The 24,069-nt window shown below is 36.6% G+C and overlaps 1 protein-coding gene across 4 annotated transcripts; it reads left to right on the plus strand.

The window, feature by feature from the left end:
• The first annotated feature begins 2,435 nt into the window (after window positions 1–2,435).
• On the plus strand, window positions 2,436–23,661 carry SAMD9 (sterile alpha motif domain containing 9). Of its 4 annotated transcripts, XM_027774605.1 has the most exons (4): window positions 2,436–2,567; window positions 8,140–8,181; window positions 16,838–16,935; window positions 18,456–23,661. In XM_027774605.1, exon 4 carries the CDS (start codon window positions 18,464–18,466, stop codon window positions 23,219–23,221), a length of 4,758 nt encoding a protein of 1,585 aa, XP_027630406.1. In that variant the 5' UTR covers window positions 2,436–2,567; window positions 8,140–8,181; window positions 16,838–16,935; window positions 18,456–18,463; the 3' UTR covers window positions 23,222–23,661. The 4 variants fall into 4 exon arrangements, with proteins under 4 accessions (XP_027630406.1, XP_027630407.1, XP_027630405.1 ...); XM_027774606.1 differs by lacking the exon at window positions 16,838–16,935; XM_027774604.1 differs by lacking the exon at window positions 8,140–8,181.
• The last annotated feature ends 408 nt before the right edge of the window (window positions 23,662–24,069 follow it).

Below are 24,069 nucleotides of genomic sequence, written 5' to 3' on the forward strand. Positions count from 1 at the left end.
AACATACATGTTATTGTCAGCAAATAATTTTCCATTTCTTGTTTTCTGTATGTTTTGCTTTTTTTCCTCCATCCTTGATTTCCTATCTCTTACCCTCTGCCATCTCCCACTCTCCTCCCACACTGTCTCTGGTATCTATGTTTGCTTTCTATACTGTTTTCCCCCCATATTTTATTGAATTACTAAAGACCTTAATTAATCTTAATATTTTCATAGTAAGGGTTTTACTATAAATGATTCTATATCACTTTCTTTTTTAATTAATTTTTTTATGAATTTCCTTCTTCCTTGAGAAAGAGGGAGGGAGGCAGACAATCCCATAGGGTTCCTGCACCATGACACACGTCCAGCCTCAGCCAACCAGGACAACGGACACATACGTGTGTGCTAGCATGCACGAGGCAACCTCAAGATGCAAACCCAGAACTTTCCTATATGGCTTCAGTATCACGGAGCGTTGTGTAATATTATCCCTGTGCCACCACACCTGGCCTATCCCATATTACTTTCTAAATTATATCTAAATATGTTTATGTAATAAGAGAGAATACAAAATAATCTTTTATATGTAAAATACCTATGTACAGTAACATAGGTAGGGAAACTCATTCCTCCCATGTCTGATCTCCAAGTGTGGCATCTTGAAGAATTTTTAAAATATCTTATTGATAGGCACAGCTCCCAAGACTCTGACAAAGCGGGAAGCAGTGTCAAAGTGAAACCCACTAAGTCATGACAAAAATATTCATGATCTGTTAGATAAAAAGAAATTCTTTTTTTAAAAAATTTGTTTATTTTCCCAACCAAATGTTCAGGCTCCTTCCTTCCAATCTTTATGTGAGAACCTCACTAATAAATGGTTTTTCACATACATGGTAACACAGCTCATGCATAAATCAAATCATGCGATTCATCCCTCAGTTTCTGGTTTATGGTACATCACCTAGAGTGTAAGGGCCACACTTGTGATACCACAAGAGGCACGAGCTGAAGGAAGAAATCTAGGAAAGAACACTGGTAGGATAGGGAAATAGATGACTCATATAAGCCTTGGGTGTCACCCCACAGCAGAATGATCGGGTACTACTGCTTCATGCATTATCATAGGGCAGATGGGCCAAAAGTGAGCTACAAGTTAGTTTTTTTCCCTTTTTTTTTTTTGTTTTTTTTTGTTTTTTTTTTCATATCCAAAATGTGGATAGTAACTTCCCTATTACTCAATATTTTTCTGAAAGTTTAAAGATCAAAATCCTGGGGAACTTTTGCTGAATCCTAAAGTGACCTTAGGTGCTATTGTTACTTCCTTCCATAGCATCCTATATTTCTCAATAAAATATTCATTATATATAAAAATAACTGTTAAATGGATACTTCCCATGCTAGACTACAAACTCTTTGAGGCTAAAGTACATATTCACCTAATATATTCTATACTTAGAACTTGGTACAGAGAAAGTTGTTAAAAGTATTGAATAAATGAAATAATGGAAAAAAAATTAATTGAGCAATCAAAATAAATATTAGTACTTGCTGTTATTTTTTAAAATATCAGCTATTTTGTCATTCTCACCAAGGCAGCTTTCTTATCTCTCTTTGACACTGACCTTAGGAAAAATAAACCCCTATAATACAACAGTGAGGTCTGCAGCCTGGTTCTGTCCTACAGAGGTAACCCAGAGGCCTCTAGCATTTTTAGAGTAGCTCAAAGCAGTTCCTGAAAGCCATTTCTTTTACTTTAGAAAAAAAGAGATGATCAGTTGTCCACCCTTGAAAGTCATTGAAATACCAACAAAACCTAGAGTATTCCCCATCTGGAATTCCATAGAACTAAGACTGCAATGAAAACCAATATTCCCAGGGGATAAATTCAGAGGGAACTTCCTGAATCAGAGGGTGGCATGGTGGTTAAGGCATCTGGATCCCGCAAAGCCGACCCCATGATTCAAGTTCTCACCTGACAGCATGGAAAACACTCTGAGCACATGTGCGTAAGTTCCTAAAATTTTGAAAAAAAAAAAAAGGTAAATGAGAAAAGATTGTGCTGTGACTATCCCCCATGGAAGGTGCTTTCTCATTCTCTCTCTCTTTCTCTTCCCCTAGCAAGCACACACACCCTCTGACAAACTAAAAACGACATCCTGCAGTTTGTAACCAAGACAACAGGGCTCTCTGCCTCCCTCAAAACTGTCAAGGAAAAAAAAAAATTACCTAAATTAATTCTTCAAGTTTTAACCAACCAGACCAGAAGGCGGCACATAGTCATGAGTCATGACTTACAGAAAAGTATTTTAGCCAGAAAAGGCTCTTCTACAAACTCGGATTTGGGAAACGAAACTGAAACCAATCTGCATTTTATTTCCCAACCTCACAGGACTAGTCACGCCCTGCTGTGTCCTTTTTCAGCCAATGAGACCTTGCACAGAGGCACAGGCAGAGCATACAAATAAATAGTAGAAATACTTTTCTCTAACATAATAGGAGGAAGAAGCACAGCCATCAGGTATTTCCTACACTGAAATAGATTATTTTTCCTCATTTGTGTGGAAGAAATTTGCAAGACGATCTGGGTAAGTAAATGATTCATTAGTAACATTTTGAGTATCATTGAGAGTAGCGTTTTATTGAATAAGAAGAAATCTATTTTTCCATTAAAAATTGAAATATACCCAAAGTAAAAAATGATAATATCCTAAGCCTAGATATATTAGACTATTTTTGCTGTGACAAGAGACTGGTTTATATTAGTTGAAAAATGAGTCATAACATTTTATAAAAGACGTGACTGAAAAGTAGAAGTGCTCTCATTGATGAACTCCCCCAAGGTATAACAGCATCTCTAGAAAGAACAGACAATGAAAATTTAAAACTGGATTTGACATTAATCAAAGATTCTTCTACCAACTACTGGAAGGAACAGGCAGCTTACAGAAAACAATTCTGATAGCCTCTGAGATCTTAGTGTCAGATGAGAGAGAGAAACCAACTACTGCAAGAAGTCCTTGGAATTATGGCAGCTTTATATTCCTGGTAAAGATTCTAGGTTTATACCTGATTTCCCCAGAGTAAACAATAAGGCAATGCCAAGTAGTGGGGGAACTACATTTTTTAGTTCGGATCTTAATTCCCTTTAGAAGAACTAATAAATCCTACAGCTAATCACCCAGTTACAAAAATACATACAGTTTTAGTAATTTACAAATTGCATTTCCTTTTTTATACTTGATGCTAGGAAACTCAGGACTAAATTTTCAGGCCTCTTTTTAAGGTATATAAAATCAAAAAACTATTTTAGATCCTAACTTTACTCTGTGGCTTAATTTTTTTTTCTTCCTACCTTTACTTAGCCTTCCCTCCTATTTCTTTTTTTTTCTGTATATATTTATATATATTATTATAGTACTTTGTCATCATTTATTTCAACAGGTTGTATTTTTCATAAGCAAATTACAAATTTTTTTCTACTTACAACTCCAGAGGATGATTAAAACAACCATCAACATGCACACTATATACACAGACTCTTTTGTAAATATGTAAAGTTACTACTTGGTATTTTCATTACTATACACTCTCCTTCCTATTTTCTAAACTTAACCTAGTAGGCAGTTTTCTATGGATTTCTTCTCTGCTATAAACATTTATCACAGAACTTTTTTTTTTTTTTGGCATTTGCCCCATCCTTTATTTATTTATTCATTTATTTTATTTCAATTTATTTATTTGAATTCATTCACTGTACATCATTACAGCATACAAAATGAGATTTTTCCATCCAGAGTACACTTTATATTGTCTCAATCAAGCACATCAACATACATGTTATTGTCAGCAAATAATTTTCCATTTCTTGTTTTCTGTATGTTTTGCTTTTTTTCCTCCATCCTTGATTTCCTATCTCTTACCCTCTGCCATCTCCCACTCTCCTCCCACACTGTCTCTGGTATCTATGTTTGCTTTCTATACTGTTTTCCCCCCATATTTTATTGAATTACTAAAGACCTTAATTAATCTTAATATTTTCATAGTAAGGGTTTTACTATAAATGATTCTATATCACTTTCTTTTTTAATTAATTTTTTTATGAATTTCCTTCTTCCTTGAGAAAGAGGGAGGGAGGCAGACAATCCCATAGGGTTCCTGCACCATGACACACGTCCAGCCTCAGCCAACCAGGACAACGGACACATACGTGTGTGCTAGCATGCACGAGGCAACCTCAAGATGCAAACCCAGAACTTTCCTATATGGCTTCAGTATCACGGAGCGTTGTGTAATATTATCCCTGTGCCACCACACCTGGCCTATCCCATATTACTTTCTAAATTATATCTAAATATGTTTATGTAATAAGAGAGAATACAAAATAATCTTTTATATGTAAAATACCTATGTACAGTAACATAGGTAGGGAAACTCATTCCTCCCATGTCTGATCTCCAAGTGTGGCATCTTGAAGAATTTTTAAAATATCTTATTGATAGGCACAGCTCCCAAGACTCTGACAAAGCGGGAAGCAGTGTCAAAGTGAAACCCACTAAGTCATGACAAAAATATTCATGATCTGTTAGATAAAAAGAAATTCTTTTTTTAAAAAATTTGTTTATTTTCCCAACCAAATGTTCAGGCTCCTTCCTTCCAATCTTTATGTGAGAACCTCACTAATAAATGGTTTTTCACATACATGGTAACACAGCTCATGCATAAATCAAATCATGCGATTCATCCCTCAGTTTCTGGTTTATGGTACATCACCTAGAGTGTAAGGGCCACACTTGTGATACCACAAGAGGCACGAGCTGAAGGAAGAAATCTAGGAAAGAACACTGGTAGGATAGTGAAAGAGATGACTCATATAAGCCTTGGGTGTCACCCCACAGCAGAATGATCGGGTACTACTGCTTCATGCATTATCATAGGGCAGATGGGCCAAAAGTGAGCTACATTTTTACAGGTGGAGGAGCTAGGACTCAGTAGATAGACATATGAAAGTGACAGGAAGGTTTACAGAGGAGGGTGGTGCCAGGTTTTATTCAACTGTAAAACCATTATGAGTCAACAGTGCATGGGAAGTGTAAGTCAAAAACTAATCTGCAAGCTGAGGCTGCAGTAGTAACCATCTAGCAAAATTTTAGAACCTTGGGCCAGTAAATGGTGTGGTGGTTAAGGTACTAGATCCCACATGCCCAACCCTGTGGTTCCAGTCCCAGACCCAGCAGCTTGAAAAGCACACTGGGTATGTGTATGCCAGTAGCTTGAAAAGCACACTGGGTGTGTGTATACACATGCCCAAAATTCCTAGAAGAGAATGGAGAAGAAAGGGGGGGGGGCATGATTTCTTACTTCCCTTCTTTCTGTCTTTCTCTGGCAAGCACATACACAGTATGGCAAAAATCTAAAAAAACAAATAAAAATTTCAAACTCAGATACCCAGAATCAAATTAATCATTAACTTTGATTCATAACACACCATCACCTTTGTCTATGAAAGTACCTCTTTATTTTATTCATCTGTTTATTTATCTTATCATTTTTTGGAAGTATCATTGACTTTTTAAATGGAGTATAATTTATGTAAAATGAATAAATCTTAAGGCTAGAGCTCTATGAAATTATTGAATGTATTCATCTGTGCAGCCACTTACCAGATCAAAATACAAAATATTTTCATCAAGACCAGAAATTTTTCTTGTGCTCCTTCTCAGAATATACTTCCCTAACAAGAGTTAACTGCTAGTCTGACTTCAACTATGATAAATTAATTCTGTTTGTTTTTGAACTTCATGTAACTATATTCTGCAATACATTTTCTATAAAGATATGGTTTCTGCAATACATTTTCTATAAAGATATGGCTTCTTTCACTCCGTATCTCATGTGTGAGATTCTTCCATGTTGTTACTTGTATCAATACTTTAATCTTTTTTATTAAAATTGCTAAGTCATAGAGGAGACACACATTCAACTTAATAAAAACTGCCAAATAGTTTCTCAAAGTGGCTGAAAAAATTTACGTTCCCGCCAGCAAAGTATGAGCACTCCGGTGCTTCCACACCTTCATGGACATTTGGTGTTCTCAGTCTATATTTTCAGTCACTCTTTTGGGTATATGGTTTTTGCATATTCCCATCCATCAAACTCACCAATGTAAATGCCAAGATGTCCTCTGGTTTCTCTTTGTCCTAGTAAGGCCAAGACTGGTCCTCAACCCCAACCCAGAATCAGCAAATGTCCCAGTGCTTATTAGACAGGGATCATCCCTTTCTAGAATTTTCCTTCATCCAGTCCTTGTCACTTAATCTATCTATGACTCTATGATGACTTCAAAAATACAATTTTTGTAATGTATCTGTTTTTTGGTTTGTTTGTTTGTTTGTTTTTTCTCATTGTTGCAATGGGAGCATCCATAGCCTTCTGTGATTTATGAAATATACTGGGATGTGAGATTCCTTTTTTTGAGTCAGTTTTGGTAAGTTATATTTTTCAAGAAATTTTTTTAAGTTAATCAGTCTCTCAGTCTTTAACTTTATTTATGTAAAGTTGGTTGCAGTATCCTATAATCCTTTTACTTTTGTACTCTTTCTCTTTTATTTCCTGCTTAATCTTTCCATGTGAGTGCCGATTTTATTACTCTATATTGCAAACTTGCAGGCTTTGCTGAGTCTCGCTATTGTAACTTTGTTTTCTATATCATAGATTTCTGCCCCTTTTTTTTTCCTTCCTACTGCAGGTTTATTCTTTTATTTTCCTTTGAACATGTTAAATTGGCATTTAGTTTACACTTTTTAAATTTTAAAAAAATTCATGAGAGAAAGCAAAGATATGCACATGAAAGAGAAGTACCCTTGACAGGGTGTCATCGCACCCCTATCCCTCCCTCTCCCAGTCTTTCAGCTTGTCAGGATCTTGGACATGCACAAATATGCCCAGCATGTTTGCAGGCCAATCTGGGGCTCCAAACCCATGATTGGCCTCTAGACTGCAGTTCAGCTTGCTACAGACTGCACTATGAGTCCAGGTCACCTTACACTTTTCAGTCACTCTGTGTTTATATCGAAGAAAAGCATTTCAGGAACCAGTAGGTCGCATGGTACTTAAGGCACTGGACTCACATATGGTCAACCACAGTTCTAATTCTGGAACCGGTGGTTTGAAACTCATACTGGGTACATTTGTGTGCATGCCCAAAATCTCAAGAGAAGAATGAAGAAGAGACTGCTGAGGGATCATACTCCCTGGGGGGTGACTTCCCACTTTCTCAATGTCTCTCTGTCTCTCCAGTGAGCACATGCACCCTTTGGGAAAAAAATAATTAAAAAAAAAATAAAAGCATTTGAGGCTATACATAAATTTTTTAAATTTACTTATTTATTTCTTCCATTAGAAAGACCAAGAAACTCCCAACAGGGCCTTCAAGCCACAATTCACCCCTGGTCTTAGGCAGTCTGGATCAGAGACATGTACACATGTGTGCAGTGTGCGAGGGAGATTCCAGGATGAGAACCCAGGACTTTCTTATGTGGATCCATCTGGCCCCCCATGGCTATAAACATTTCTACAAGTATCATTTACCCTGTTTCTTACAAGTTTCGATGTACAGCATTTTAATTATTGTTCATTTCTAAATATTTTTCTCTTCAGCATATGCCATAACAATTTTTTGAGATCATTGTAGAGTTACATGCAGTCATAAAAAATAATGAGATTTTCTTTGTGCCTTTTACTCAGCTTCCCCAGTGGTAAAATCGTACAAAACTTCAGTAAAACAAACAAACAAACAAAAAAAAGAAAACACACACAATCAAGATGTTGACATTGATACATTCAAAACACAAGACGTGGAGCCAGGCATGGCACAGTGGTAATGCATGGAACCCACATAGGAAAGGTCCAAAGTCCATATCCAGGGCCCTTCCTGGGCACTCTAGCACACATATTGTACTTATGCCCATGATCTGTGCCAGCTGACATGGGGTGAGGGGGTGGGGAGTAGATCACAGGTTGGGAGCCCTATTGAGAGCATCTGTCTCGATGTCTCCCTCTCTCTCTCTCTCATAGAAGAAATAAATAAATAAACTATTAGAAACTCATTAACAAAACAGTTCCATCACCACAAGGATCTCTCATATTGCTCTTTCACAGGTCTACCCACCTCCCTCATACCACCTCCACTCCTTAACCCAGGTAACTACTAAGGTATTCTTTGTTTCTATAATTTTGCCAGTTCAAAATGTTATGTAAATGGAATCACAGGTTGTACCATTTGGGGACTGACTTTTTTTATTTAGCGTAATTCTCCACAGATTGATGCAGGTCAATCGTGTGCATCCATAATTCATTCGCTTTTGTTGTTGAGTATTATTCCACAGTTTGGATACAAGATGTTTGTTTTACTATTTGTCTTTTGGAGAACATGTAGGTTGTTTCCAGCTTGGGGCTGTTACAAATAAAGCTACTATAAACATTCATGTGCAGGGTTTATTTTGTTTGTTTTTGTTTTGTTTTTTTGGGGGGGAGGTTTGAGAGGTTTTCGCTATAGGGCACGTGCCCTCACCAGACAGACAGAGAGAAAGAGACAGAAAGCGAGAAATCACCCCCCAGGGGGGATGGTCACGCCGCAATCCCTTCTCCTCCATTCTCCTCTCAGGATCTTAGGCACGTACGCACACGTGCCCGGCATGAGTTTTAAGCCACCGGGTCCAGGACGCCAACCACGGTCGACTACATGGGAGTCTAGCAACATAGCCATTACGCTAACTGCTGGTTCCCTCATATGCAGGTTTTTAAGTGAGTGTAAATTTTCTTTATTCTGAGATAAATGCCCAGCAGTATAGTTGTGAGTCATATTGTAGCTGCATCTTTAATTTTTCAGAAAATGCCCAACTATTTTGCAAAGCAGCTGTGCTATTTTATACTCCCACCAGCAATGTATATAGATAGATAGATAGATAGATAGATAGATAGATAGATAGATAGATAGATGATCCAGTTTTCTTCATCCTACAGCACTGGAAGTTGTCACTATTTCTTTACTTTACTTAACCAGCTGATCATTGTGTAGTCCTATCTCGTTGTGGATTTTTAATGATTTTTTTAATTGCCAGAGGGCATGTGTGTTCACCAGAGAAAGCACCTCCCTAATGGAGTATGGTCACACCAAAAGTCTTTCCTTCCTTTCTCCATTCCAACAGGGTTTTAAACCCACACATACACACACTCTTGCCCAGTGTGCTTCTCAGATCACCGGGACTGGGATTTGAACTGAATTAGCCCTGTGTCATCTGGCTTCCAATGCACAGAGCTTAACTGTTGTGCTACCAGAATAGTCCTCACCGTGGCTTTAATTTACATTTCCTTGATTGCTTATTATGTTGAACATTTTTTAATGTGCTTATCTGCAACTCATACTCTCTTCAGTAAATTGCTTTTAATTTATTTTGCCAGTTTTTAGGATGGATTGTCTATTTCTTTATTTTTGAGTTTTGAGAGCTCTTTAATCTAGATTACAGTTTTTTGTGTAGCTTACAAATATTTCTCCATTCTATAGCTTGTTTTTCATCCTCTTAATACAATCTTTGCAGAAAATAATTTCTAATGTTGATGAATTTTAATTCATCAATTTGCCTCTTATGGAATATACTTTCAATGTGGAGTCTAAGAACTTTTGCCTAGCCCTAAATCATGAGAATATTCTCCAGTGTGATTTTCTAAAAGTTTTTTAGCTCCACATTTTACTTCTAGGACCACCATCCACTTTAAGTGAATTTTTTTGTATGAGTTATGAGGTCAGGTTGAGTTTCATTATTTTGCCCATGGATGTCCAAATTATCATAGCATGATTTGTTAAAATAACTATTCTACTTCTATTGAAATTTTTAAAACAATTATTTATTTAATTTTATTTAGCATATTTTAAATAATTATTTTATTTTCTGAAATTAATATCAAATTTAATTCTATCATGGTCAGAGTAGATGCTGGATATAGTTTCTGTGTCTTTGAATCTGTAAAGGCTTGCTTTGAGCCCTATCATGTGGTCAATCTTTGAAAAGGTTCCATATGGGGGTGAGAAAAAAGTGGTTTTTGGGTTGGAAGGTTCAATAGATGTCTGTTAAGTACATTTGATTTATGGTATCATTTAGATCTTTTATCTCTTTGCTTATTTTTTGTCTAGATGATCTGTCCAAAGGAGATAGTGGAGTGTTGAGGTCCCCAACAATTACTGTGTTGCAGTCTACCTCTCCTTTTAGATCTAACATTCTTTTCTTCACGAATTTGCATGCTCCTGGGTTAGGTGCATATATATTTATAAGTGTTATATCTTCTTGATGAATTAGCGCTTTTACTATCATAAAATGCCCTTCTTTGCCTCTTCCTACAGTTTTTGTCTTAAAGTCTATATTGTTGGAAATTAGTATCGTGACTCCAGCTCTGTTTATGGTTCCCATTTGCCTGGAATACATTTTTCCAGCCCTTCACTTTAGTCTATGTATGTCTTTATCCATGAGATACATTTTCCGTAGGCAACAGATAGAGAGTTTCTGTTTTCTTGTCCATTCAGCCAGTCTGTGTCTCTTGATTGGAAAATTTAATCCATTAACATTCAATGTTACTATAATATTTCTGGACTTGTCCATACCTTTATCTTGGCCATTGTCTTGGTTCTTTTATTCTCTTATTTCTGTCTGTTCATTCTTTAGTTTCCCTGGAACAGGACTCTCTTCAGAGTTTCTGGAAGAGCTGGTCTGGTGTTGGCTAATTCTTTCGGGTTTTGTTTGAGAAGATTTTAATCTTTTTTTTTCCCATATGAAGGATAATCTTGCTGGATACAATAATCTTGGTTGAAATTGTTTCTCTCTTAACACTTTCAATATGTCTTCCCATTCTTTCCCTGCTTGCATTGTTTCCATTGAAAGGTCCTGTGTTAGCCTGATGGGATGACTTTTATAAGTCACTTGACATTTCTCTATTGCCAGTTTGACTATCTTGTTTTTATCTGTGGTTTTGGCCAGTCTGGCTAAGATGTGCTGTGGAGAGGATCTTCTTGGGTTGATTCTATTTGGGGTCCTTTGTATTTCTTGGGTCTGGATGTTTAAGTGCTTCTCTAGACTTAGAAAATTTTCTTCCAGGATTTTATGGAATAGATTTTCCATGCCCTTATTAGTTTCTTCACCTTCTGGGACACCAATTATTCAGATGTTTATATGTTTAATGGAATCTAGTATTTCTCATATATTATCCTCATTTTTTTTTGTTATTTTCTCTTTTTGGTGGTTTGTTTCTAGATCAGAGGTTTTGTCTCCTACATCCAAGATTTGATCTTCAGCATGGTTTAATAGGCTTTTAATACTTTCAACAGAACAGTTTTGATTTCCTGTATTACAGTCTTTATCTCTAAAAGTTTCATTTGATTCTCTCTTATGCTGTCCATTTCTTCTTTCAAATCGTGTAAGGACTTCCTCATGTCCTGGAGTTTGTTGTCTCTTTTCTGTTCCAACTCATAGAGTTTTGTCACTAGGAATATTCTGAATTCTTTCTTTGACATTTTGGTAATTCTTCTGTTTTTTGAAGAGATGAGGAGAGTTATTGTGTTCTTTTGATGGAGACACATTTCCTGTTATTTTTTGTTTAACTTGAGGCTCTTCTGTGACTTCTAGGCATTGGGTGATATATTCACTTTTGGATACCTTTCTGGAGAATGTTTCTGCCACTGGGAAGTAGTTTGTTTCTCTTCTGTTGTGGATTGCTTATGTTCAGAAGTTGTTCTTCTGCTGTGTTTAGCAATGTGGTCCCCACTGGAGGAACTTTCTATTCAGGTCTCTGAAGAGCAGTTTCTCCTTTTCTGCAGGTGGAGAAGTAGGGAGCAAGGATCCCTGGGAGCCTCATAATGCTAGGATGTTTGAAAACTGTGATCCTAGCCCTGTCTAGTTCCTCTGGGTGGGTGGAGGATGAGGAGAAGATGACAATATAAGAGGGAAGAAAAAAGAATATAAAATGAAAAAAATGAAAAAGTTGCATGCTGTGCTTACAATATAAGAGGGAAGAAAAAAGAATATAAAACGAAAAAAAGGAAAAAGTCGCATGCTGTGCTTGCACACTGCGCAGCTTCAGCAGGGGGCTGCAGATGGAAGTGGGCTCTGCTTGAAAAATGGGAACTGCCCTATCTTACTTAGCATTATTTAAGAGGATTTTTTGCTATAGGGCACATACACTCTCCACTGAGACAGAGAGAGACAGAGAGACAGAACATGAGAAATCACCACTCAGGGAGGGTGCCCGCACCACTAGCCCTCCTCCTCTATTCTCCTCTCAGGATGTGGGGCATGCATGCACACGTGCCGTACCCCTCCCCCCACCCCAGTGTGAGTCTTAAGCCACTAGGTCCAGGACTCAAACAGCAAAACTCATGGGAGTTCAGTGACATAACCATTACACCATCTGCTAGTCTTTATTAATATTATTTTTTAATTTGTCCAGAGAGAGAGAGAGAGAAATGGAAAATGAGAAAGCAAGCCGCCAGGTTGAAGACTTCTAAACACAGTAGGCCACAATAATGCCTTAACCACCATACCACCTGCTGGCCCCATATTAAAATGTTTTTGCACCTTTGTCAAATATCAGTTGGGCATATTTGTGTGGGCCTACTTTTGAGATCCTATTTTTGTCTGTTAAAATATGTGTCTATCTCTCTACTAATATTACACAACCTTAATTATTGAAGTTATAAAAAATATTCTAGGGACCAGCAGATGGCGTAATGGTTATGTCACTGGACTCCCACATGACCAACCATGGACCTGGAGGCTTGAAACTCTTGCCGGGAGTATGTGCTTGCATGCCTAAGATCCCCAGGGGAAAATGAAAGAGAAGGGACTATAGTGTGGCCATCCCCCCACCCCGGGCGGCGGGGGGGGATTTTTCGCTTTCTGTCTTTCTGTCTCTCTCTGTCTCACACACCCTACAGCAAAAAATCTCTCTTAAAAAAAAAAATTCTCCCACTTTGTTCTTTTATGAGGGAGAGAGAAATGGAAAGAGGGTGAGACAAAGAAAGAGCACACACAGACTTAGGAGAAGGAAGGAAAAAGAAAGAGGTATGTTTTTGACACGATTTTGCCACTGAGATCCTCTGTCCCAGCCTCTCAATTAGCTAGAATCTCAAGCATGTGCCACCATGCCTGATTTGTCCAGTTTGGTCCCAGTACTGAATGCAACAGTGTCCTACTGCTTGCAACACAGCAGCTGGGCCCCTTCTTTTAATCATTCTATTTCCTTTGCCTTTTAATATAAATTGTGCAATTAAATTGTTTATGTCTCCAAAGAAGCTTGCTAGAATTTTGAAAAAAAAATTATGTTAAACCTGTATAATTATTTGGGGAGAAATGACACCTTACTGTGTAAAATTTCTAATCCATAAATATGGTATTATTTATTATTTTTTTATTTGTTTAGATGTTCTTTGATTTCTTTTGTCAGTATTTTGTATTTTTCAACACAAAAGTATTCTACATGTTTTATAAGATTTACACAGAAGTATTTCAGAGTTGGCTCTTTTTTAATGATTCTAAATAAAATTGAGTTTTAATTTTGATGTGTAGAAAGACAATTGATTTCTGGTATACTTGTGTTCTGAAAACTTGCTGAACTCACTTGTTAATTCTATGAATCTATGCATACAATCCTTGGCACTTTCTATGTAGACAATTGGGCCACCTAATAATGAGAAGTTTTATTTCTTCCTTCCCACATGCCACATCTCTTTTTGTTCTCTTGTTTTATTACTCTAGCTAGAACTCTAGCACTTATGTTGAGTAAGAATGGATAAGCCTGCCTTGTTGCCAGTGTTAAAGGAGAAGCATTCACTCTTTCACATTAGTTACTATGTTAGCTATCTCATTTAATGTTTTTTAAACATGCTCTTTATTAAGCTCCATTTGAATCCTAGTTTTCTGAGAGGTTTTATGAATGTGTGTTAAATTTTGTCAAATGCTCTTTCTGCATTCATTGATACGATCATGTGTTTTTTCTTCTATAGCCTGCAAATATGGCAGATTTAATGTATTAACTTTGGACTATTGAACTATGTTACATCCCTGAAATAAACATTATTCAGGGTTTTCTTTTTTTTCTTTTTTTGGTTTGTTTGTTTGTTTTTAGTTTACTATAGGATCACACACTCACTGGGGGAGGGAGGAATGAGAAATCACTCCCAGATCCTCACAGGAAGTTAGCCACCCTGCAATCCCTTCTCCTCCATCTCCTCTCAGGATTTCGGACATGCATGCACACATGCCTGGCATGGTTTCAAACTGCTGGACTCCGGTTTTGCATCATGCAGTTGGACATGTGGGATCCAGCTACCTTATCTACACTTACACTACCTGGCTGGCCCAGTCTGATGTATAATTATTTTGCTGAGTTCTACTTGCCTAAAGCTAAGAATTTTCACTTCTATATTCATGAGAGATATAATTTATTATATAGTTTATTCTTTTATTTTTTTGTACTCTTTGTCTGGTTTTGCTTATGGGTAATAGAAACATCACAGTGAACTGGGAAGTATCGCTTTTTCTATTCTCTTGAAGAGATTGTTTGGAACCATGTTAAGTTTTTATTTTTATAGTTTTATTTTGTTAGTTTAGTTTAGTTTGGGAGGGGTCTATAGGGCACATGCGCTCACACAGAGAGACAGGGAGGAAAAGTGAGAAATCTCCCCCACCCTGGGAATAGTCACATCATAATCCCTTCTCTTCCTGCCCCTTCTCGGCATTTTAAGCACATATTCATGATTTGAGATTCAAATCACAGTCACTCAGGTGGGATCCAGTGCCCTAACTTCCATGTCACTTGCTGACTCCAATGTTAAGTTTTTAAATGTCTGGTAGACTTCAGGGAAACTGTCTGGACTTGGTGGGGTTTTTTTTCTTTAGGGGAGATTTCTGAATATTGATAAATTACGTTTTCTCTTTCTTATTTTGTCAACTTTATAAAGGTTTCTCAATTTTATTCCTCTTTTTAAGGAAACAGATCTTTGTTTCATTTATTATTTTCTTTTGCTTCTTTGTTTGGGGATTATTTTGCTCTTCCTTTTTTACATTTCTGAGGTAAGAGTTTAGATCTTCGTTTTGAGAATTTTCCTCTTTTCTAATATATATATTTATTGCTATAAGTTTTTCTTTCAAGATTGCTTGGGACCAGCAGTTAGCAATGTCGCTGGCCTCCCACGTAGTCGACATCGGTTCAAGTCCCAGATCCGGTGGCTTAAACTCACACCGGGCGCATGAGCGTGTGTGCCCAAGATCCCGAGAGAACAGAGGAGAAGGGATTGTGGCGTGGCCATTCTCCCTAGGGGGTGATTTCTCGCTTTCTGTCTCTGTCTCTCTCTGTCTTTCTGGTGAGCACACGCACCTTATAGCAAAAACCTCTCCAAAAAAAAAAAAAGATTGCTTTAGCTGTGTCTCACAAATTTTAATAGATTATATTTCATTTTTATTCATTGCAATGTGATTTTTATTTTACTTGAGACTTTCTCTTTGGTCCATGAATTATTTAGAAGTGTAGGTTTTATTTTTGTGTGTTTTCCCTCATAGGTTATAAATTTCTATGAATATTTCCCCATGTTTAGCAAACATATTCTGTATGGTTCCATGTCTTTTAAATTTGTTAAAGTTTGTTTTGTCATTTAGGATATGATCTATCTTGGAAACAGTTTTTATTTTATACATTTTGTGACTTTTTAATTTGATGCATATATTTATAGGTCTGCTGTCTTCTTATTGGATCAGCCATTTATCATTCTTTTTCTTTTAAAGAATTATTTTAACGTTATTTGTTTACTCATTTATTGTATTTTAATTTGACCAGAGAGGGACAGAGCCAGGGGTGGGGGTGGGGTGAGAAAGCAAGCCGCCAGGTCCAGGACTTGAACCATGGTTGGTCATGTGGGAGTCCAGCACCCTTAACCACCACGCCACCTGCTGGCCCCAGCCATTTATCATTCTATAGTGTCCCACTGTCTCTAGTAACTTTCTTTGCTCCAAAGTCTACTTTTTCTGACATTAATATAACTACTCCTCTGTTTATTGATTAATATCTGCATGATATAGTTTTATTTATTCTTTTATTTATCTATTTGTGTGTGTGTGTGTGTAGAGGTTTTTGCTATAGAGTGCATGCACTCACCAGGAAGACAAAGAGAGACAGAGAGACAGAAAGCAAGAAATCACCCGCCAGGAGGATGGCCATTCTACACTGTCTTCTCCTCCATTCTCCTCTCGGGATCTTGGGCATACATGCACACACACTCGGTGTGAGTTTAAGCCACCAGGTCCGGGACTCGAACTGCAGTCTATTACATGGGAGTCCAGCAACATAGCCAGTACACCAACTGCTGGCCCCCTTATTTATTCTTTTATTTACAACTTGCCTGTTATCATTACATTCACATGAATATCTTCTAGACAGCATGTAGTTGAGTCATTTTTTTACTCCATTCTACCAACTTTGTCTTTCAATTTTTATATTTAGACCATTTGTATTTAAGGCAATTATTGACATGTTAAGGCTTAAATCTGTCATCTTATTTCTTGTTTCCTTTGTTCCATTTTTAATTTCTGTTTTACTTCCCTGCATTCCTGTCAGTTACCTGAAAAGTTTTTACAAATTCATGTTTATCTACAGTGTCTTTGAGTATATCAGTTTGCTCGGATTTTGTAATGGTTGCTGTAGATGTTACATTATTAATATATGTAGCTTACAATAGGCTATTGGTGTCATTTTACCAGTTCGAATGAAGTGTAGTAATCTTACCTCTCTTCATATCTTCTTACCCTATTTCTTACAGTTATCTTAAATATTTTCACTATGTACATGTGGGACCATGTCAAACAGTGCTTCAACTGTCAACTATCATTTAGAAGACCGAAGAGGAGAAACTCTGCTGTGTGTACCATTAATTCTGCTTGTTATGTTTTTCTTCCTTCATAATATTCCCAATCCCTTCTCTTATTATTTTCTTTCTGTTTAGAGAACTTCTTTAAACATTCTTTTAGAATAGGTACACTGGCAAAAAAATTCTTTTAATTTTCCTTCATCTGGAACTATATTTGTTTTCCCTTCATTTGCTGAGGATATTTCTTCTGGATAGAAGATTCTGGATTGATAGCTCTAGTCTTTCAGCACCTAAACAATATTCTGCCCCTTCCTTTTAGCCTCTATGGCTTCTAATGAGAAAGCATTCCATTTTTTTTACTCTGTGGGGGAAAGGTTTGATTTCAGTTTTCAAACATTTAGCTATGATGTATCTTGGTTGGATTTCTTTGGGTCCATCCTGTTTCGAGCTTGTTCAGATACCTGGACTTGTAAATGTGCTTCTTGTAAAATATGGGGAGCTTCTCAGTCATTATTTCTTCAAGTACTTTTTCAGCCCAACCTCTCTCCACTTTCTTTCAAAGACTCCTATAACACGAATATCAGATCTTTTGCTAAAGTCTCACAACCCCTCAGGCCCTTGTTAATTTTTCATTGGTCTGTCTTCTCTGTTGCTTTGATTGGTTAATTTCTATTGTTCTGTCCTCCAATATTCTGTCATACCTTCATCCTGCTATTGAGACCATCAACTAATTTTTTTTAATTTTTATTGTTATACTTTATCTATACATATATGTATGGATGTGTGTGTATATGTGCCATTAATTAGCTAGATAAGCTTTTATTTATATTTCCTGAGTTGAGGACACAAAGTACCAGAATAGTTGTCATCACTAAGTGACTCAATCAAAACCTCAAAAAGATCATGTAGTTCATTTGTTTCTCATGAATATTTAATGCCAGTTTGGCCCTTTATACATTCCTGACTATACTTACCATTCAAATATTCTATTTATTTTATCTATGTCTGTCATAACATGTCATACAAACTACTTGCCTCTGTGTTTAGTTTCATATATCTTCCTTTCTTTTGCTTATTTGCTATAACAGATTCTATTTATTTTATCTATGTCTGTCATAACATGTCACACAAACTACTTGCCTCTGTGTTTAGTTTCATATATCTTCTTTTGCTTATTTTCTATAACAGAATTGAATATTTTTAAATAATGCATCAAACACACATTATAGCAGCAGCAGTATTAATAAAAACGGAGCATGTCTCTATATAGTAGCTGGAAGCATCCATCACCAGATACACTTAAGGAATAAAGCAAAATGAAGAGTCTTATGTGTAGTATGTTACCATTTATACAGAAAAAAATGCTTATGTATTTTTACTTGGTGGTATTTCTTGAAAAGAATTCAAAAGAAACTGATTATGATCATTTTCTCTGAAGAGATCATTATGTGGTACATCTTTTTGAATTTTTTTACATTTTAACACATGTATATACTACCTAATTAAAAACTGATCATATTAAAGCTTTACTTATAAAAATATTAACTTCTGTTCTGTTTTCTATATACAGGTATAAGAATGGCAAAGCAACTGAACCTTCCTGACAATACAGATGAGTGGACAAAAGAGGATGTTAACCAATGGTTAGAAAGTCATAATATTCACCAAAAACACAGGGAAATCTTGATAGCACAAGATGTGAGTGGAGCAATCTTGAAATGGTTAAATAAAAAACACCTTGTTGATATGGGCATAACACATGGACCAGCTATCCAAATAGAAGAACTATTCAAAGAATTGCGGCAAGAATCCTTTGAAGATAATATTCAAACATCTAAGAGGAAAAAAAGCAGTAAAAATGTTCCTGAAAAACAAACTTTGATGCAAGAAGAAAGTAGAAAAACCCCAAAGCAAAAACAAAAAGATAAAGAAAACTCAGATACGGCTAATGACTCTACCTTGAGTACAGGTTCTAAGTCATTAAGAAATAATCTTACAAAAGATGAAATAGATGACACAAAGGAAAAGCAGCCATCAATAGAACTGATGTGTGCATCATACCCTTTTGATAGATTCAGTGATCCATACCGTTACAAATTGCATTTTAATCTACAGCCTGAAACAGGACCACACAATCTTATTGATCCAATACATGAATTCAAAGCCTTCACAAATACAGAAACAGCCACAGAAGTGGATGTCAAGATGAAATTTAGCAATGAAGTTTTCAAATTTGCTTCGGCCTGTATGAACTCACGTACCAATGGCACCATTCACTTTGGTGTCCAAGACAAACCCCATGGAAAAATTGTTGGTGTAAAACTCACCAATGTCACCAAAGAAGCCCTCATTGACCACTTTAATCTGATGATACACCAGTATTTTGAAGACCACCAGGTTCAACAAGCAAAAAAGTGCATTCGAGAGCCAAGGTTTGTTGAAGTTTTACTGCCAAACAGTACTCTATCTGACCGATTTGTTATTGAAGTGGATGTCATTCCACAATACTCTGAATGTGCATATGATTATTTTCAGATTAAAGTCCAAAATTACAAAAACAAAATGTGGGAACAAAGTCCAAAATTCTCGGTCTTTGTGAGAGATGGAGCCAGCACTAAGGACATCATGAAAAACAAAACTGATTTCAGAGCATTTAAATTAGATTTAAAACCACTGGCAGAGTCTAGGAAAGAAGCAGAAGAAAAATTAAGAGTAAAATCAAACAGAAAAGAGAGTGAGGGCCTGAAGCTGGTTAAACTGTTGACTGGAAATCAGGATATATTAGATAATTCATATTATGACTGGTACATTCTTGTAACAAATAAATGCCACCCAGATCAAATAAAACACTTAGATTTCCTAAAGGAAATTAAATTATTTGCTGTGTTAGACTTCGATCCTGAATCAGAGAGCAATGGAGTAGTCAAAGTTTACAAAGAAAGCCGAGTAGCAAACCTTCACGTTCCAAGTCTGTATGTAGAAGGGAAAATCACAACAAATGAGAAAATTTCTAGTCTGAATCTTTACCAGCAACCAAGCTGGATTTTCTGCAATGGCAGGTTAGACCTTGACAGTGAAAAATATAAACCCTTAGATCCAAGTTCCTGGCAAAGAGAAAGAGCTTCTGAAGTCAGGAAACTGATCTCATTTCTTACACATGAAGACATTATGCCAAGTGGAAAGTTTTTAGTGGTATTTCTGTTACTTTCCTCTGTGGATGACCCAAGAGATCCCCTCATTGAGACCTTCTGTGCCTTCTACCAAGATCTCAAAGGCATGGAAAACATACTTTGTATTTGTGTACAATCGCACATATGCCAGGGATGGAAAGATCTACTTGAAGCAAGATTAACAAAACATCAAGACGAATTCTCAAACCAATGTATTTCTGCTTTAAATCTGGAAGAGATAAATGGCACCATTCTTAAATTAAAATCTGTGACTCAGACTTTAAAGAGATTTTTGCCCTCTATTGGTTCATCTACTGTCCTTCTGAAAAAGGAGGAAGATATCATGACTGCTCTGGAAATTCTCTGTGAAAACGAATGTGAAGGTACAATCTTAGAGAAGGACAAAAGTAAATTCCTTGAATTCAAGGCATCAAAAGAGGAAGATTTCTATCGAGGTGGCAAAGTATCATGGTGGAACTTCTACTTTTCTTCTGAAAGCTATTCTTCACCTTTCGTCAAAAGGGATAAATATGAAAGACTTGAAGAAATGATTCAAAACTCAGCAGATTCCTCTAAACCTACATGTGTCAAAATTATTCATCTGTATCATCATCCGGGCTGTGGAGGAACTACCCTGGCTATGCATATTCTCTGGGAACTAAGAAAGAAATTCAGATGTGCTGTGTTGAAAAACAAGACAGTGGATTTTTCTGAAATTGGAGAACAGGTGACCAATTTAATCACCTACGGGGCAACAAACCATCAGGAATACTTACCTGTACTGCTCCTTGTTGATGATTTTGAAGAACAAGATAATGTCTATCTTCTGCAGGCCGCTATTCACACAGCTGTAGCTAAAAAGTACATTCGATATGATAAACCTCTAGTGATCATTCTAAATTGCATGAGATCACAAAACCCTGAAAAAAGTGCAAAGATCCCAGATAGCATTGCCTTAATACAACAACTATCTCCCAAAGAACAGAGAGCTTTTGAGCTTAAATTGAAAGAAATCAAAGAACAACATAAAAACTTTGAAGATTTTTATTCATTCATGATTATGAAAACCAATTTTAATAAAAAGTACATAGAAAATGTAGTCAGGAATATCCTAAAAGGACAGAATATTTCTACCAAAGAAGGAAAACTCTTTTCTTTTCTGGCTCTTCTTAATTCATATGTGCCTGATACCACCATTTCGCTATCGCAGTGTGAAAAGTTTTTAGGAATTGCAAACAAGAAGGCATTCTGGGGAACAGAAAAACTTGAAGACAAAATGGGCACCTACTCTACAATTCTGATCAAAACGGAGGTGGTAGAATGTGGGAACTACTGTGGAGTGCGCATCATTCACCCTTTGATTGCAGTTCTCTCACTGGAAGAATTGAAGGAAAGCTATCACTTGAATAAAAGTCAAATTATGCTTGATATGCTAACTGAAAATTTGTTCTATGACAGTGGTATGGGAAAAAGCAAATTTTTCCAAGATATGCAAACACTGCTACTCACTAGGCAGCGTATTGAACATGAAGGTGAAACAGGGACTTGGTTTTCCCCATTCATTGAAGCATTGCATAAAGATGAAGGAAATACAGTAGTTGAGGCTGTATTGCTTGAAGGTACCCGTCGGTTCAACCCAAATGCATTCATTTGCCAAGCCTTGGCAAGACATTTCTACATCAAAGAGAAAGATTTTGACAGTGCTCTAAAGTGGGCACAACAAGCAAAAATGATAGAGCCTGACAATTCTTATATCTCAGACACACTGGGTCAAGTTTACAAAAGTAAAATAAGATGGTGGATAGAGGATAATGGGAGAAACAGGAACATTTCAGTTGGTGATCTAACTATTCTTTTGGATTTAGCAGTACATGCCTCAAATGCATTCAAAGAATCTCAACAGCAAAGTGAAGATAGAGAATATGAAGGGAAGGAAAGGCTATTTCAAAAGTCAAAAAGGAGGTATGATGTGTACAATATAGCTGGCTATCAAGGGGAGATAGAAGTGGGGCTCTACACAATCCAGATTCTCCAGCTCATTCCTTTTTTTGATAATAAAAATGAACTAGCTAAAAGAGATATGGTCAATTTTATATCAGGAATTAGCGATATTCCAGGAGATTCCAGCAATGAATATAAATTAGCCCTCGAGGACTTTATTCCTTATCTAACTACACTGCAATCTTCTTTGAAAAAGTCTTTTGATTTTTTTGATGATTACTTTGTCCTTCTAAAACCCAGGAATAACATTAAGCAAAACGAAGAGGCCAAAAGTCGGAGAAAAGTAGCTACCTTTTTTAAAAAGTACGTAGATATATTTGGTCCCTTAGCAGAATCACAAGACAGAGATCTTGGATCAAAGCTCAGCTTGCCACTTCAAGTTGAGAGGTGTCGGAGAAGCCTAGAAGCTTTAAAAGCAGACAAGTTTTCTGGGCTCTTGGAATATCTTATCAAAAGTCAAGAAGATGCTATAAGCACCATGGAAGGTATAGTGAGTAAATATACTTTCCTCTTTGAACAGTGTGCTGTTAGAATCCAGCCAAAAGAAAAGCAAAATTTCATACTGGCCAACATTATTCTCTCATGTATTAAACCTACCTCCAAATTAGTAAAGCCAATTAAAAAACTGAAAGATCAGCTTCGAGAAGTCTTACAACCAATAGGACTGACTCACCGATTTTCAGAACCTTATTTTCTTGCTTCTCTCCTGTTCTGGCCAGAAAAACAACAACTAGATCAAGATTCTAAACAAATGGAGAAGTATGCTCAATCACTGGAAAATTCCTTCAGAGGGCAATATAAGCATATGTACCGTACAAAGCAACCAATTGCATATTTCTTTCTTGGAAAAGGTAACAACATGAACAGACTTGTTCACAAAGGAAAAATAGATCAGTGCTTTGGAAAGACACCTGATATCAATTCCTTGTGGCAGAGTGGAGATGTATGGAAGGAGAAAAAAGTCCAAGAACTTTTGCTTCGTTTGAGAGGACGAGCTGAAAATAATTGTTTATATATAGAATATGGGATCAGTGAAAAAATCACAATACCCATCACACCTACATTCTTGGGCCAACTTAGAAGTGGAAGAAGCATCGAAAAAGTATCTTTTTACCTGGGATTTTCCATTGGAGGTCCACTTGCTTATGACATTGAAGTTGTTTAAGAACCTGGTCTCCTCCCTTCAAGAATGTGGTCTTAACACTTTTTTTTTTCCCCAAGACCTATATTTTAACTGGAAAATTTTACAGATACAGCCCCTCGCTTTTCAGCCTTGTGTATACAATAATTAATTTCTCTTAAACATGTTACAAGTCCTACAAGACTATGATAAAGAAAGATGAAGTAAGAGATACAGAAAGTTGCAATCTCTTTCTTGGTTAGGATAACATTATTAAAAACAAAACAATACGGAACTATGGATGGTATTAGGAGAGATGAATATAGTCTGTCAGCCACATAGAAGCCCCTCACTCCCCCCAATTACCTTACCAAGACAGGGATTGAAGAAGATTGTCTACTTTCTTCTCAATGTGAAATTGTTTCAGAATATATTTTTTTAAAAATTAAAAAAAAAAAAGATATGCTTGCAAGACAATAGAGTGCCCAGGGTGGTTGAGGTGCTGGACGTGGCTGATCATGGTTCAAGTCCCCAACCTAGTGGCTTGATTTCTCACGTCCCCTCTCTGTCTCTCTCTGGTCAAATTTAAATATATACATAACAAATAAAAATTAAATAAATAATTCTTTTAAAAAATATATCACAGAGAAGATTAATAAAGCCAAAGTTAACTCCCTGAAGAGACTAATAAAGGTGGTTCGCACTTTGCATGATTCTAATATGCAGAAATTTGTGCCCAGGGAAACATTTTGGGGGCAAAAAAAAAAAAAAAAAAGACTTTTTAAACTGAGGAGCAACATTTTTTTTCTAACCAAGCAGACCATAAATGTTTCATGTGCTTGGCACTCGGGGTCTTCCTGAGAGGAGGACCAACCAATTATCTGAAGGTAATG

The sequence above is a fragment of the Tupaia chinensis genome, unplaced genomic scaffold (genome assembly GCF_000334495.1).
Source record: "Tupaia chinensis unplaced genomic scaffold, TupChi_1.0 Scaffold000460_1, whole genome shotgun sequence".
Lineage (NCBI taxonomy): Eukaryota > Metazoa > Chordata > Mammalia > Scandentia > Tupaiidae > Tupaia > Tupaia belangeri.

Bases quoted from the DNA above. Each gene is read 5' to 3' on its own strand.
- SAMD9 (XM_027774605.1), top strand. From the start codon at position 18,464: ATGGCAAAGCAACTGAACCTTCCTGACAATACAGATGAGTGGACAAAA.